Genomic DNA, 17793 nt, shown 5'->3' with positions numbered 1-17793 from the left:
CATTCTTGAAAGTTACTTTCTTTATAAGTTATTTTGTCAACATAATAGAGGAAACTTAATAACTGTGGTTAATAGAAAACTTTTTCTCATTTAATTGGTAGTTGGAGTAATCATCAGAAATACTATTTCCTCTTTGTCTCCCAGTGATAAAAAAAAGTATTAGATGAACGTTGATAGCTGCTGAGGAGTTAAAGAGTCTTCCATATTGAGACTACAGATTTTATTTACTTCTCTTTCAACACTACAGAATACTTCTTTTTCTTGAAATGATCTCTTCTCTGTAACATTACACTAATTGATTTTTCTCCCACCCCTTAGACTAAACTTAATCGTCTGAGAGATTTTCTCAAACTGTAACTTAAATGGTGATATTCCCCATGTTCTACCTGAAATCTTATTTCCTTCTTTCTCCAACATTTTCCTAAACAGTCAAATCCTGTATCAAATTCCTTTCTAGATATGTCCTAAAGTCTAGATTCGGCTTTCCTTTGTCTGCTAAATATCTCTACTTCAATTATCTAAAGGCTTCTCAAACTCAAACATATGCTAAATGAAATTATTATTTGTCTTTTCCCTCTTAAAAGTATGTTGCTTTTTGTTTCATCCATATTTCTTAGCTAACTTCATTTGATGGTGCCGCCACTCACCCTGTTGCCTAAAAAATAAAACTTTGAAGATCTTCCTTCACATCCTTCATATAGTGCTTCTCTTAAAATATTTTTGAAATATTATTTCCTCATCTTCTTGGTCTACACCACCCTAACTGAGGACTCAGTCATCTCTGATAGACTACTCATTTAAGCTTCTAACAGGTTCATTCTCCCTACTCCCATATCCCCATTCTCAGTTAATAATCCCTATAAGCTGAAAGAAATCTCTTTCTATTTCTTTTAAATCTGAACTTGTTCTGCTTTCAATCCTTTGATTATTCTCCAGTAGCTAGAGGATAAAATCTCTAGGATAAAAGCCAGGATAAATTTCCTGGCTTCTTATAGAAAATCCCTATGATCTAATCCCCTTTGGTAATTACCAACTAATCTCCCACTTGTAACTTACCATGCAGCCCTATGAGCAGATGAAAATAATCTAATTATCTGTAATTGTAGCTTTGATCATGATCCTTTTTCTTCTTTTCAGTTAGATATACCATCACTCTTTTCTGCACTTAGAAACCCTTTACTTCTAAATTTCAGTTCTTTTGTGACATCTCCCGACTTGCTAAAGCACATTTTGTCACACCTTGCTTGGACTGACAGTATTCTCAACATATGACTATTCTCATTTTCTCACTTGTTTAGAATATTTGTATATATATAGACATAGCTACACTAAGCTCTGTAATTTTCATGAAGTATCTCCAATATCTAATAATGCCTCAATACAAATATGTTGTGAGTGACTAAATAGGTCAATGCTGCTAATCACAGGAAATTCTTAGGCATTCAATGTTTGTATTAATAACTTAAAACTGACTATGAATAAGAAAATAACACATAGCTTGCAATGCAGGAGATGCAGGTTTGATCACTGGGTTAGGAAGATCCCTTGGAGAAGGAAATGACAACTCACTCCAATATTCTTGCCTGAGAAATCCCAAGGACAGAGGAGCCTGGTGAGCTATATAGTTCATGGTGTTGCAAAAACAGTCAAAAACAACTTAGTGACTAAACAACAATGCGTGAAATATGCACAATCTTATAAAACAATTCTAAACAATAGGGTTTTTCTTTTGGCAATTGAAATTTGCTTATTTTTATGAATTTATGAAAGGTAAAACAAATACAAAACTATAAATGAGGTTATTATTACACATCAACTGTCAGAGGAAATTAAATTTAAATACATATTAACTACTGAACTACTGACACTTGAAACATTCTTAAGAATTTGTCTTTAGGGTAGTCAAGATTAAGAGAAAGTCTCAAGAAAATATTTGGGCTATCCTGAAAATGTCTCACTTTGTGGAATTTTCTCATGAAACTATCTGTGGTATAATATAGATTTTTATGGTAGCAGCACATTTTGTGACAAACTCTGGACCCTTTTTAAATCCCAACAACATAAATTATAGAACTAAGGATAGAAAATGCTTTTTGAAAATTTAACAATATTAATTTATGGTTCACCATTTTTTTTGAAAGAACCAGAGATATAAAGTAGATAAATCTTAAGAAAAAAATGCAAATCTAAAAATTGCATAAGATCATTTGATTTGCAGGGACAAATCAGCACCATAATAGGTATTTTTTAATCAAGGAAAACGTTGAGCCACAATATCAACAAAACAATTCACATTTTGTAAGAAATTAAAATGTAAACAGCACAATCCTATTAAAAGATGTTTAGTCAATCTCAAATCCGACACCCTGTACAGCCCCTCACCTGGTTGGATGTTTTCCCGTATGATAGTCACATGGTTATCTCTGTCTGGCCGCGTGTGCTCATGCCAAAAGCCTATCACATGGCCCAGTTCATGAACAACGATTCCAAATTTATCACAGTTCTTGCCAATAGAGATTGCCTGAGGCCCATTTCCACGCCGACCTACATAGGAGCAGCATCTGGAATAAAGCAGAAAATGTGAATGGTGGTAAACAGGGTGATGACAAGTTAATTATAATAGGGTGAAAATTTGTTAAAGTTTCAGGTGAAATATAAAGTACAGCACAGTCAGAGGCAGAACAGTTTTTCACTGATGAACATAGCCAGTTTCTAGTAATCCTGGTAAATGCATATGCCAGTCTCTAAATAATCAATTGCAGTGCATTTGTACTAATTCATATATTAGAAGATGTTGGAGATGTGCCTTAAATCATTTTTTAGGAGTATTTAGAAGATAATAAGATAATAAAATACTTATGATGGTGATTAATGGCTATTATACATATAGTTAAACTCAAGACTTCAATTCACATTTAGTTCTAATACAATTTTTGGTCTCCACAACCCATGTAAATCATTTAGGTTGGTTATCTAGCAATAATACATTATTTCACTATTAAGCATAAAAACAAACTTTATTTTTTTACTTTGAGAAAAACAATTAAATTTGTGAAAAATGTTGGTTAATTTAAAGATGAATATTTCTCCTCCTTATGGGAAAACTTTTTAAAAAGGAAAACTTTTAAAAGAAGTCAATACAGGAAAATTAATTTCAAGAGGCAAATTACCTAGGGTTAATGGTTGACTGGTGAAGAAAAATCAATCAATAATCAAATGGTCAGGTAAAGTTTGATGTGGTTAGTCCATTTCACCTTCTGAAAGAATATCTTGAACTGTCAGAATACGAACTATCCAGAGTATTCTCCTGAAAATGTTCCTCAACTTACTGATATTTATACATATTCAATGATACTCTTCTACTCAAAACGTAGAAATTCCATTGTGTGTGTGCATGCATGAAACGTGTCAGTGTGTGTGAAAGAGTGTGTACGCACGTTCAGGCGTGGACACATAAGGACACTGACTCTAAAATAGTTTTAAATGTACAATAATACAGTAACTACAACTAGAGCTATCAGTAAAATGACACTTAAAACTTCAACAATTAGGGTTTACATTAAAATAGCTTATCTAAGAGCCACCCCTCTAGAGAGCAATACAGGAAGTAAATAATTGGGCTTGAATAGATGGGGGTTATGATGTGCCAGACACCAAAACCTTTTTCTATTTTTTTAAGTTAAGAGAGGAAATTTTTCAAAATTAATTTGCCAAAATATTATAAAATGCACATCATTAAGCTCACTTTTCAGAGAAAGAACATTTCAGTCTTTTTGAGTGTTACAAATATTTGTCAGTCCTATTATTTCTGTAGGCTTTAAATGATTAAATGTCTTACCTTATTCCATAGTTGCTGTTCAGTCACTAAGTCATGTCCAGCTCTTTGCAGTCCCATGGACTGTAGCGCACCAATCTCCTCTGTCCTCCACTGTCTCCTGGAGTTTGCTCAAATTCATGCTCATTGATGTTATCTAAACATCTTATCCTCTGAAGCACCTTCTTCTTTTGCCTTCATTCTTTTCAGCATTAGGTCTTTTTCAGTGCATCAGTTTTTCGCATCAGTGGCCAAAGTATTCAAGCTTCAACTTCAGCATCAGTCTTTCCAATGAATATTCAGGGTTGGTTTTCTTTAGGATTGACTTGTTTGATCTCCTTGCAATGCAAAGGACTCTCAAGAGTTTTCTCCAGTACCGCAATTCAGTTTTTGGTGCTCAGCATTCTTTTTGGCCCAACTATCACATCTGTTCATAGATAAACCTTAATTTTGACTCTACAGACCTTCGTTGGCAAAGTGAAGTCTCTACTTTTTATTACACTATCTAGGTTTGCCATAGCTTTCCTTCCAAGGAGCAAATGTCTTCTGATTTCACGGCTGTGGTCACAATCCATAGTGATTTTGGAGCCACAGAAAATAAAATCTGTCACTGCATTCAGTTTTTCCCCTTCTATTTGCCATGATCTTAGTTTGCCATGATCTTAGTTTTTTCAAGTTGAGTTTCAAGCCAGCTTTTTCACTTTCCTTTTTCACCCTCATCAGGAGGCTCTTTAGTTCCTCAAAATTTTCTGCCATTAGAGTGATATCATCTGCACATCTGAGGTTGTTGATATTTCTCCCAGCAATCTTGATTCCAGCTTGTGATTCATACACCCTGGCATTTCGCATGATGGAGTCTGAAGATAAGTTAAATAAACAGGGTGACAATATACAGACTTGCTGTACTTCTTTACCCATTTTGAGTGGGCCAGTTGTTCAGTCCAATTCTAAGTGTTGTGTCTTACCTGCATACAAGTTTCTCCAGGAGACAGGTAAGATGGTCTGGTCTTACTTCATCTCTTTAAGAATTTTCTGTAGTTTGTTGTGATCCCCATGATCAAAGGCTTTAACATAGTCAATGATGCAGAAATAGATGTTTTGCTGGAACTCCCTTGCTTTCTTCAGGATCCAGTGAATGTTGGCAATTTGATCTCTGTTTCCTCTGTCCCTTTGAAAACCCAGCTTGTAGATCTGGAAGTTATTGGTTCACATATTGCTGAAGCCTAGCGTGAAGGATTTTGACGGTAATCTTGCTAGCATGTAAAATGAGCCTTAATTGTATGGTAGTTGGAACATTCTTTGGCATTTCACTTCTTTGACATTGGAATGAAAATTGTCCTTTTCAGGTCCAGTGACCACTGTTGAGCTTTCCAAATTTGCTGCCATATTGAGTGTAGCACTTTAACAGAATCACCTTAACAACATCACTTTTAGGACTTTAAATAGTTCAGCTAGAATTCTGTCACTTGCACCACCTTTACTTGTAGTAATGCTTCATAAGGCATACTTGAATTCACATTCCACAAATCTAACTCTAGGGAAATAACCATATCATCGTGGTTATCCAGGTCATTAAGAAATTTCTTGCATAGTTCTATGTATTCTTGTCATCTCTTCTTAATCTCTTCTCCTTCTGTTAGGTCCTTAACATTTCTGTATTTCATTGTGTCCATCCCTGCATGGAATATTCTTTTCAGTTCAGCTCAGTTGCTCAGTCGTGTCTGACTCTTTATGACCCCATGAACTGCAGCACGCCAGGTCTCCCTGTCCATCACCAACTCCCAGAGTCCACCCAAACCCATGTCCATCAAGTCGGTGATGCCATCCAACCATCTCATCTTCTGTTGTCCCCTTCTGATCCTGCCCTCAATCTTTCCCGGCACCAGGGTCTTTTCCAATGAGTCAGCTCTTCACACCAGGTGGCCAAAGTATTGGAGTTTCAGCTTCAACATCAGTCCTTTCAATGAACACCCAGGACTGATTTCCTTTAGGATGGAGTAGTTGGATCTCGTTGTAGTCCAAGGGACTCTCAACAGTCTTCTCCAACATCACAGTTCAAAAACATCAGTTCTTTGGCACTCAGCTTTCTTTATAGTCCAACTCTCACATCCATACATGACCACTGGAAAAACCATAGCCTTGAAGAGACAGAATTTTGTTGACAAAGTAATGTCTCTGCTTTTCAATATGCTGTCTAGTTTGATCATAACTTCTTTCCTTCCAAGGAGTAAGTGTCTTTTAATTTCATGGGTGCGAATCACCATCTGCAGTGATTTTGGAGCCCAGAAAAATAAAGTTAGCCACTGTTTCCACTGTTTCCCCATCTATTTGCCATGAAGTGATGGGACCAGATGTCATGATCTTAATTTTCTGAATGTTGAGCTTTAAACCAACTTTTTCACTCTCCACTTTCACTTTCATCAAGAGGCTCTTTAGCTCTTCTGCACTTTCTGCCATAAGGGTGGTGTCATACGCATATCTGAGGTTATTGATATTTCTCCTGGCAATCTTGATTCCAGCTTGTGCTTCCTCCAGCCCAGTGTTTCTCATGATGTACTCTGCATATAAGTTAAATAAGCAGGGTGACAATATACAGCCTTGATGTACTCCTTTTCCTATTTGGAACCAGTCTGTTGTTCCATGTCCTGTTCTAACTGTTGCTTCCTGACCTGCATACAGATTCCTCAGGAGGCAGATCAGGTGTTCTGGTATTTCCATCTCCTTGAGAATTTTCCACAGTTTATTATGGTCCACACAGTCAAAGGCTTTGGCATAGTCAATAAAGCAGAAATAGATGTTTTTCTGGAACTCTCTTGCTTTTTCCATGATCCAGCAGATGTTGGCAATTTGATCTCTGGTTCCTCTGCCTTTTCTAAAACCAGCTTGAACATCTGGAAGTTCATGGTTCACATATTGCTGAAGCCTGGCTTGGAGAATTTTGAGCATTACTTTACTAGCATGTGAGATGAGTGCAATTGTGCAGTAGTGTGAGCATTCTTTGGCTTTGCCTTTCTTTGGGATTGGAATGAAAACTGACTTTTTCCAGTCCTGTGGCCACTGCTGAGTTTTCCACATTTGCTGGCATATTGAGTGCAGCATTTTCATAGCATCATCTTTCAGGATATGAAATAGCTCAACTGGAATTCTATCACCTCCACTAGCTTTGTTCATAGTGATGCTTTCTAAGGCCCACTTGACTTCACATTCCAAGATGTCTGGCTCTAGGTGAGTGATCACACCATCATAATTTTCTGGGTCATGAAGATCTTTTTTGTACAGTTCTTCTGTGTATTCTTTTAACATCTCCAGTTTTCTTGAAGAGATCTCTGGTCTGTCCCATTCTATTATTTGTCTCTATTTCTTTGCATTGTTCATTTAAAAAGACCTTCCTATCTCTCCTTGCTATTCTCTGGCACTCTGCATTTAGTTGGGTATATTTTTGCCTTTTTTCCTTGCCAGTTAGAAGTAGTAATTCAACTTATTATTTATGTATCTATTATAACAGCTAATTATGCATACTAAATCGATAATAGAAAGAAAAGTGAGGTAAGTGGTAGGGGAAAAAAAATCAAGAAATTGTATTTTTGCTCCCAGTTAGATTTTTTAGTAGCACATTTTAATTTATACCTACATAGGCAGCTCAGATGGTAAGGAATCTGCCTGCAATGCAGGTTTGATCCCTGGGTCAGGAACATCCACTGTAGAAGGGAATGGCAAACCAACTTAGTATTCTTGCCTGGAGAATCTCATGAACAGAGAGTTACTTGGTAGGCGACAGTCAATGGGGTTGCAAAGAGTCGGACATGACTGAGCGACTAAGCATACACACATAGTTATTTACTATGTACTGAAATAGTAAAATATTAGATGTATCAAAATTTGCAAATTTTAGGGAGATTTAAACTGAAACATTTGGCACCATGAAACAATGATAATAAAACTGAAATATCCAAGGATCATACAGCATCTAAATTACCTACATTGAGTCAGTTTTGCTGGTTGTCAGGAGAGAAAATATTTTGCAAATCAAAATCCAGGAGACAGTCAAGCAATGAAGTTGATTTTTTAAATCTAAAATGGTCAATTCTTTTAATCTGAAACATCTTTTATTAGCATAACTTTACCCATAACAATTTCTAATAAATAAAATGAGGTTTCATAACAGAAAGCAAAAATACATTTCACACTGGCTTTTACAATGGTCCTGTGAAGAATCGGAAATGCATTGGTTTAGGAACAGAAGAATTCTAGATTCTCAGATGACTAAATAGCTAAATATATGCACATACAATTATGTATGACATGACAGGTTTATAAAAACATGGCTTTAACTTGTCTTAGTTTCTTTCTAATGTAATCCAGATTTCATGCTGTTTTCTTGTACACAGCTTTTGATTTTTTTATTTCAAATTTCAGTTTTCCTTTTAAAGCTTAGCCATTATAAGATCTACTTACCCTCTTAGAAAACTTTCACCACCTTTCAAAAAGCCCACTAAGCCATAGAGAGTAAGAAGGTAACTCAAAACCCGGTATTCTCTACTTTGACCTCAGACTGGTGGAGCAAAGTCAGTAAGTACAAAGAAAGTTCTCTATAAGCTTTATGCCTTCCTCACAGCAGTCTCTTCTTGGCATAGATATAATTTTTAAATGTCCAGTCAGATTACTTCTGTCCTGAATATTATCCAATGAGTGTATTGTAAATTGTGTCAACATTTAAAAATTATTGACTATTACCCCCCTCTAGGAAATTATTACACATCTGTACCCTGCTGACTGGGCTTAGTCATGTAACTTGCTCTGGACAATGTCATGTGAGCACAAACTTTTTTTGTGTCTTCTCTAGAGAGAATTTTTAAGAGCAAATATGGTTGACTAAATTGTTTCTATTCTTTCTGCTACAATTGCAATGTTCCAAGAAGAGGCTTCTCCATCGGACTGGACACTGTATTAAACCCTCTGCAGTGAGCTACAGGCAAACAGTGGCAGATATACAATAAGAGTAAGGAGTAAGTGTTTTTTGCTCTAGTCACTGAGATTTGGGAGCTGTTAACTCATCATAAGGGCTTACCTGGTGGCTCAAACAGTACAGGATGAGCCTGTCAATGCAGGAGACTTGGGCTCAGTCCTTGAGTCAAGAAGATCCCCTGGAGAAGGGAATGGCAACACACTCCAGCATTTTTGCCTGGAGAATTCCAGGGACAGAGGAGCCTGGTGAGCTGCAGTCCATGGTGTCGTAAAGAGTTGGATACAACTGAGCCTCTAACACTTTCAGTTTTCAGTTTCATCACATCATAAATTGCCTAAGCTGACTGATACAGGCTATCTATTTTGCTCAGAGGGAAATCTAAAGTATATGTATATATATATATATATATACCCATAAGATAATACACAATCTTCACATATAAGTATCTTATTATATATGTTGTTGTTTAGTTACTCAGAAATATCCGACTCTTTGCAACCCCATGGAATGCAGCATACCAGGCTTCCCTGTCCTTCAGCATCTCCCGGAGCTTGCTCAAACTCTTGTCAATTGAGTTGGTGATGCCATCCAACAATCTCATCCTCAGTCGTCTCCTTCTCCTCCTGCCTTCAATCTTTCCCAGCATCAGGGTCTTTTCCAATGAGTCAGTTCTTCCCATTAGGTGGCCAAAGTATTGGAGCTTCAGCCGCCTCATCAGTCCCTCCAGTGAATATTCTGGATTGATTGCCTTTAGGATTGACTGGTTTGATCTCCTTGCTGTCCAAGGGACTCTCAAGAGTTTTCTTATTCTTCATATCTCATCTCATATTAGTATCCCTGTCACTCCTCTTGAGCCATGAAGCTTCCTTGCTGTGTCCTGAGCATGCAGATTTACTCTTACTTCAGCGTCTTTTTACAGTCTATTCTTTTGTCAGGAACTCTGTTTCTCAGATATCCAAATGGCTTGTTTCCTCAACTTTTTCAACTTCTATACAAATACCTTTCCATCCCACTTTCACTATACTTTTCCTTTGGTCCTAGAATTTATTGTCTATTAATATATTTCATATTTCATTTATGTTCATAGGTGTTTTGCCTGCATACAAAAAATGTAAGCTTTTTTTGGGCAGAAAACCTATTTTGTTCACTGTTTTGGTCACTGCCAAAATGCAAGCTCCTAGAATACAGCCTGGCACATAATAGAGCTCAATAGACACAGAGAACAGATTGTTGGTTGCCAGAGGCAAGAGCTGAGGGTGGGTGAAATGGGTAAGATGTAGTCAGAGGTACACACTTCAGTTATTCCTGAGGATGTAATGTACAGCATGGTGACAAAAGTTGACAATACCATATCATATATTTAAAAGTTGCTAAGAGAGTAGATCTTAAAAGTTCTCGTCACTACAATAACAACAAAATGTGTAAACTATACACAAATCTAAAAGCATGTTACACACTTAAAACAATATGTTATATGTCAATTATTAACATATCTCAATGCAACTGGAAAAAATAAAAGGTCAAAACAATGATAATAAATAAATATTTATTGAAAGAACAGAGCCCCAAAGTGCAGGACAGAGCTTAGACTCTAATAGTTAGGAGCAAGCATCCTTAGAAGTCATGGAAATGCTCAAGGTAAATAATTCAACATGCTCTTGCTGAGATTCCTCCTTCAGTTTGTCTCTTCACCTTTTCTATTAGTCTAATTCTACAAATTCCTTCCAAAACTTAAAAAAAAATAATTTCCTTATATAAATAATAATAAATTTGCTCCTATTGATTTCTGTTTAAGTTAGCCAGTCTTCATTGTTTGAGAATAAGAATCATGGCTAGCACACTTCCTCTGCCTAACTATAACTTCTTAGCATAGAGAACCCTGTAAGTGTCTGTTCAGTTGCTCCAGTCGTGTCCAACTCTCTGAGACCCCAGAATGTAGCCTGACTGGCTCCTCTGTCCATGGAATTATCCTGGAAAGAATACTGGTGTGGGTTGTGTTTTCCTCCTTTAAGGGATCTTCCCAACCAGGGATCAAACCCTTGTTTTCTGCCGCTCCTGCATTAGTGACAGATTCTTTACCTCTAAGCTACCTGGGAGAGCCAAGAAAACACCTTACACTCAATATTATAGGCCCCAAAGTTAGGATAAGTGACATGAAATGAGAATTCAATAGAAAAGGATGGGTAAGTGACTACTGCCATAATCTGAATAACCAAAATTACCAAAGAGAAATGCAATTAAAATACATAAAATCTAGAAAATAAGAAAATAAGTTAATTCTAAGTCTGATTGATTTTTGGCAATCATTAAAAATTAGCATATAATAATTGAAGGTAAAAATTCAGTTACATAAATCTCTGACTTACAAAGAATAAAATCAAACAACTTCTGTTTTAAAATGGTCTCACTTTTTTCTGATAATAATTAGGAATATTGTAAAATAGATAAACACCAAAGAAGGTAATATATATTCACTGAAAAATATTTATTGCTCAGGTTAAACCTTTTGCCAATACAGAGATTAAAGCCTATGACCATTGTAGCTGAAGCAAATATATCATACATCTAGAAACATGCATATATATATATATACACACACACAGATATATAGAACATCATGTACAGTTATAATTCTTCTTAAAAATAGGAAATGCACTAGAGTTAAATGGTAAAAAGTTATGATTTCTACATTTTTCTTTTAAATATTTTATTATTTCCATACTTATTAATGGCTTGATATGGAATTAGATACCCAATAAATATTTATTGAATAAAAATTGACTGTAGCAGAATACTAAGGGAACTTTATGCTCTAAATTATATAGGCAATTCCATATTTAATAATGGGTTTCCCTGATGGCTCAGTGGGTTAAGAATATGCCTGCAATGAAGAAAACACAGGAGATGTGGGTTCAAGCCCTGGGACAGAATGATACCCTGGAGGAGGAAATGGCAACCCATTCCAGTATTCTTGTCTTGAAAATCCCATGGACACAGGAGCCTAGTGGGCTACAGTCCAAGGTGTTGCAGAGTCGGACATGAATGAGTGCAAGCACAGACAGATATGTAATAACTCCTCAACTCTTAACTTCCCTGGTTGGGAAGATCCCCTAGAGGAGGAAATGGCAACCCACTCCAGTATGGAGATTATTTCAGCTTTTATTTTTAAAATTTGCAAGAGTTACAAGTTGTCTGACTTAATAGGTAAACTCAGTCAAAGTGATGAAAATAAGAAGTAATAAGATGCATCTACTTTCTAAATTAAAGCAAACAGAGCAGACAAATGTTGCCATTCATATCAATGAATGGAGTGGGTTGCCATTTTCTTCTCCAATGTATGAAAGTGAAAAGTGAAAGTGAAGTCGCTCAGTTGTGTCCGACTCTTAGCGACCCCATGGACTGCAATACTAGGTATTGTTAAATGTGATACATTATATGTCACATCTCTTTTTTATAATTTAAATTTATTTATTTTAATTGGAGGCTAATTACTTCACATTTCTTATAAGAAAAAAGACCCATTACTGACTCCAGTAGAGCATTAAGTGTTTGACTCAAAATATATCTTATTTTAGATGTCTTTCACTATATTATGCAATATTAACTATCAAACTCTTTCATAATTTAAGTTAACTTTTGTGAGCTATAAATGCATCAGCAGCATGGTAAAATATCACTATTTCATGAAATTTTGGCCAATAATGGCAATTTCAAATAAAATTTAGAAGTCACAAAATGATTAGAATGATTAGTAGGCTCTGATCAACTTCAATAAAAAGTATCATCCTTCCTATCATTGAAAATAATAATACAGTATAAACTTTGAGCTGGAAAATTAGCACCAAAGCAAACCACCAAAATGCAATGTTACTACCATAACAGTAACAAGAAAACTCAAGGGTCTAATTTCAAGAATGTAACTACAGATTTAAGTATCCTGAGGAAAGTCATAACTTCAGTTTTCAAATCCCTAAATTACTGAATACATGTTTTTCTTTTTTATTAATTAATTAATTAATTTATTATTATTATTTTTAAATTGTTATTTTTACTTTATTTTACTTTACAATACTGTATTGGTTTTGCCATACATTGACATGAACCCACCATGGGTGTACATGCGTTCCCAAACATGAATCCCCCTCCCACCTCCCTCCCCATAACATCTCTCTGGGTCATCCCTGTGCACCAGCCCCAAGCATGCTGTATCCTGCATCGGACATAGACTGCCGATTCGATTCTTACATGATAGTATACATGTTACAATGCCATTCTCCCAAATCATCCCACCCTCTCCCTTTCCCTCTGAGTCCAAAAGTCCGCTATACACATCTCTGTCTTTTTTGCATGTTTTTCAAAACCCCTTTAAATTCTTACATTGTTTTATTTTAGGATTACACACAATGAACTTCAGCTGACACGTAAATTTCTGACCCTTGCCTGATAGCCACCTCTAAAGCAGTGTGCTGGGTGTCATGGGGAGCACAGGTAAGCTCCCTGCCCTCATCACTGATGAAGGCAGACATCTGAGCCAACAGTGGGACTGGAGTTATGATAGCTGTTGTAGAGCAGAGTATCACATGGATAGCTCAAAATGGGTGAGAGTGAAACATATGAAATAAGATAGCTTAGCAGGGTAAAACGAGTGAAATGGAAACCTTTGAAAAGAGCCAAATTAATAAAACAAAATGAGTATATATATATGAATTTGTTACAAACAGAAATTGATCAATAAAATAATTAAGTGGCACTTTGGATGTATTTATTTTACAAAATTGAAAGGTGGGTAAAGAAAAGATGTACTGATCTGAATATGTTGTATATTTAGAAATATGCAACCTGAGCTATATCCACTCCTATTAGATAACCGGAAGGAAGGAAGGAATGATAGTTTAGATTTAGACGTTTATTCCCTTGTAGCTCAGTCAGTAAAGAATCTATCTGCAATGTGGGAGACCCGGGATCAATTCCTGGGTCAGCAAGATCCACTGGAGAAGGAAATGGCCACCCACTCCAGTATTCTTGCTTGGAGAATCCCCATGGACAGAGGAGCCTGTCAGACTACAATCCATGGGGTTGCAAGAGTCGGACATGACTTAGTGACTAAACCATCATATATAAAGTATTAGAAGAGACTTCGAACATAATCAAAACTTATCAAGAATAAATAAAGTAACTTAGAAGAAAACACTGTGTAGATAATTCATAGGTAAAACATTAAGGCATTATCCAAAATAAACAGAAAAATAAAAATGTATCTTTTTCCTTAATGTCAATTAATAGGACCAAAATTAAAACCCATTACTTAATTCAAATGCTCTAGGAAAATATGATGAGACAAAGCCAGATGATGTAGTGCCCCCAATACCTAGTGAAATATACATATTTCCCAACCCAAGAACATATGTCATTAGGGCAAGAATTATTTCCTCCAAAGGATTTAAGCATTTTATTTAAATTCCCCATATGAACAATAATAGAAGGTATCAAATAGCTATAGCTGATTAGAGATAATTCCTCTTTATAGAAGAATTTCAGCTAAATGTAGAAAGAATAAAAGAAAACAATAACATGAAAAAATGACTATTTTCCAGTGATGGGAACTTAAAATTGAGGGGCGTGGCTGTCACCACTTGAATCCGCTGATAAATCTTAGCATCACTAAAGTGGTAGGTGCGGGAATATGTGCTTCTTGATGTGATGTGGTATAAAGTAGACAGCGTGCCCTACCAACTAATCTCAGCAAACAAACAAAAATGGAAACAATTTAAATACTCAAATATTTAAATATAAGTTCCAATTAACTGGATACACAGGGGGAAAGGGTCTCCCTGGTGGCTCAGACAGTAAAAGCATCTGGCTGCAATGCAGGAGACCCAGGTTCGATCCCTGGGTCAGGAAGATCCCCTGAAGAAGGAAATGGCAACTCATTCCAGTATTCTTGCCTGGTAAAGCCTATGGATGGAGGAGCCTGGTGGGCTATACTCCGTGGGGTTGCAATGATTCGGACTCGACCGAGTGACTTCACTTTCACTTTTCACAAGGGGAAAGTGAAAATTTTCACAATGAAAAGTCTTTCTTACACTATACAGAATTGCTTGGAGGACTGCTATTACTGTAACTTGGCTAGATTATGGGATTTGTGAAGAGATGTGGTGGCAGAAGCAGCAGTGAATGCAAGCTGTCGTAAATGTTACGTCCAAGAATCTAGATTTTATTCTCAGGCTGGCATTTCCCAAAATGTGTTCTGGGATACTGACCACATTCTTCACTATTAGAAGGATGAAGTGGCTGCTTCCATTTTAAAATAAGTTTAAGGGACAGTGTATTCTATATTCCTTTAAACTGGCTGAATATTAGCAAGGTTTAACACACTACTTGTAGGAATACTTACTGAAATTTAACAAAGCATTTTCACAACTTACAGGATAGTTGTTGTGAAGAGAGTATTGTTATCATCCTATAAGAAGCAAATCTAGAAAACACCACTGTAGGTTGTTATAAACACCGAGGAATCTCAAAAAGTGTAGCATTTTGCTCTAATTACTACTTTTTGAAGATAATTCTAATGGTAGTTAGTTGATAAGTTAAGACAGGAGAATAGTTGAAATAGACCAGATGTGAGAAGACAAAGGCATGAATGGACAAGAGGACTGACATGGAATAAAAGTGGAAACAAAAAGATATAGTGGATATCAACAGAAACAATGTGTTGAAAACTGAAAATCACTGAAAACAAAACTGAGGTTTCTAACTCAGGTTAGTGGGCAATGCTATCATATATTTGGAACAGAAGGAAGGGCGGCTGCAGTGGTGGAGGGTGCGCAGAGGTCTGTGATCAAAGAATACCTTTCTTTAAAATATAGTATTCATTTATTCATACTTTTTTATGGGCAAAAGACTAAGCAAATATTTAAAAAGTGAATCTCACCTATGGATTTTTTTCCCTTCTCTATTTACTTAACTCATTCCTTGGTTCTACTTACCCACAAGGCCTATACGTGAATACAATGTAGCTCTCTTCATCCCCTCTTTCAATGAACGTCACACATGTGTGTTTCTCCCAGTGCCTCATGGCCTGCTTGAACATGGCTCGCTGGCTGCCTGGAAAAATGGCATGACATTAATAAAACAGTGCCTGTTCCAAAGAGAAGTCTGCAGGTGGCTCTTCTGTCCCGAGTCTGGCTGCGCAGATTAGATGCCACCACTATAATCAAACCAAAGAATACTAGCGCCAAGCGCCACAGTGAGCCATTGTTGAGAGTGGACACTGTCTTCAGAATCAGTAGGCATGAGCTTACTGTCTCAACAAGTATGTGTGTACAAGGCTCCATGAACAAAGATATGTATTGTTCTTGTCAACTGAAAAGAGCTTCTAGATTTAATGTGCACATTTGAAACTCCTTTTAAAAACCAGAATAGTTCTTTAGATTCTTAGAACTCAAGACTATATCTATGTTTTTAAATTTCAAGATATGCTGACAACTGAGGTGAATGGAATCTTTCTCATATTTGAGTTAATACTATATTTTATGTCTTAGTATTCTACAAAAATATATACTTTATGTAATAATTATTATTCCATTATCAAAATAGACCCTCTGGGAATATCTTACCAGTGAAGTTGCCTCCTATGACGTAAGGAATAACACCTCCAGGCCACACTCTTTCAGTCCTTGATGTAGCAGCCCGGGGAACTCTATTTTTCTCATTTTGCCCTGAGAATTTTAGTGGTAATTTTTCCTTAACTGTGTTGTTTTGCTCCAAGCCTGCAGTGACATTTAAAACATTCTGTGAAACAGAAGTCCTTGGTCAGAGAATCATTTACCTCTTAAAGGACAAGTTAAAATGTCTTATTTACATATTTATATAAATATGCCTGAAATCAAAATGTATTAAAGAAAAACTTCATTTATATTATATACTTGAGTAAAGTGTTAAAATATTTAAGTAGTTCAAAAAATACTATTTCCTAATGCTCTCTCTATAAGCAAATTTTGATGACTTTCCATACAACAGCTTACAGTGGATATAGAAGCCAAGTAGACTCTGTAAGGCACAGAAAAATTCTTTTATGTATTCTACTTTACTAGATAACTAAGAAAGTCACCAATAAAATTAAAAAGACATTTTAAAAAAGTCTTACTTTGTCCAAAACCTTTCTTAGTCCTGCAAAATCTCTAATCCTTTAAATCAGAATTGATATTCTGTAGTACAGATAAAAACTGTGAATATTACACAATAGAGATAGTACATGAAATAAGGATAATACAGATATGGCCTCAGATTCTGGGACAATGGGCTACATCTATTTCAATTTCCTAGGGATTCATATCCGGACAACAGTATGATTTAGAGATCAGCACACAAGGTGAGCAGGCCCACATAAAATGCAGTCTGCTGTGGAGCAGCTTTCAGGTCTGCAGTCACTAACTTTTCTCGGTAGCCTTTCACAGTTTTTTGTTATGGTGTCATTTTTCCTACACTTTTGTGTTTACTCTTCTTATTGATATATCATTGTTGATACAAATGGCTTACAGCTTCCATACACTTCAAACACAATGAACACTGAATGTATGCCCCTGATATCTGTGTCCCTAACATATCTAATTGTTTAATATCTTAGAGCAAAGCATCTTTGCTTGGAAAAATTAATTCTTGGCATAATTATTAGTATCAATCAACTGAAGGAAAGTTAGGTTATGACCTTGGAACAGGAGACTTTAAAAAGAAACTCTAAAATCCACAAATAGTGATTAATAAATTCAATATTAAATATTTAATATTTTAAATATTAACTAATCATTAATCCAGAAAGCAATCTCCCTAAATCTTTTCCTATACATAGTTTTAGAAGAGTTAAAAATATTTTTAATTGTATTTTAATCTAATTGATCAGTTTGCCAATTTATTTTAAGTGAATTTTGTTTCAAAATAAGCATTCATATTTTTTCATTTGATGAAAACTGATGTAGCTCCATGCTTGATAAAAGCACCTTACGGTGACACCAAC

The 17793-nt window shown here is 35.9% G+C and overlaps 1 protein-coding gene across 2 annotated transcripts in view; it reads right to left on the bottom strand.

The window, feature by feature from the left end:
* Positions 1 to 17793, bottom strand: part of TLL1 (tolloid like 1) — a 314692-nt gene that overhangs the window by 147120 nt on the left and 149779 nt on the right. For both annotated transcript variants that reach the window (XM_069556609.1, XM_069556608.1), the window contains 3 exons: positions 16397 to 16549; positions 15767 to 15884; positions 2383 to 2561 (listed from right to left, as the gene is read on the bottom strand). In XM_069556609.1, coding sequence (XP_069412710.1) covers positions 2383 to 2561; positions 15767 to 15884; positions 16397 to 16549 — 450 coding nt within the window. The remainder of the gene's footprint in view (positions 1 to 2382; positions 2562 to 15766; positions 15885 to 16396; positions 16550 to 17793) is intronic.

Source organism: Ovis canadensis, chromosome 17 (assembly GCF_042477335.2).
Source record: "Ovis canadensis isolate MfBH-ARS-UI-01 breed Bighorn chromosome 17, ARS-UI_OviCan_v2, whole genome shotgun sequence".
Taxonomy (NCBI): Eukaryota; Metazoa; Chordata; class Mammalia; order Artiodactyla; family Bovidae; genus Ovis; species Ovis canadensis.
Note: the sequence above shows the minus strand (reverse complement) of the source record. Positions and strands in the feature narration are given on the sequence as shown.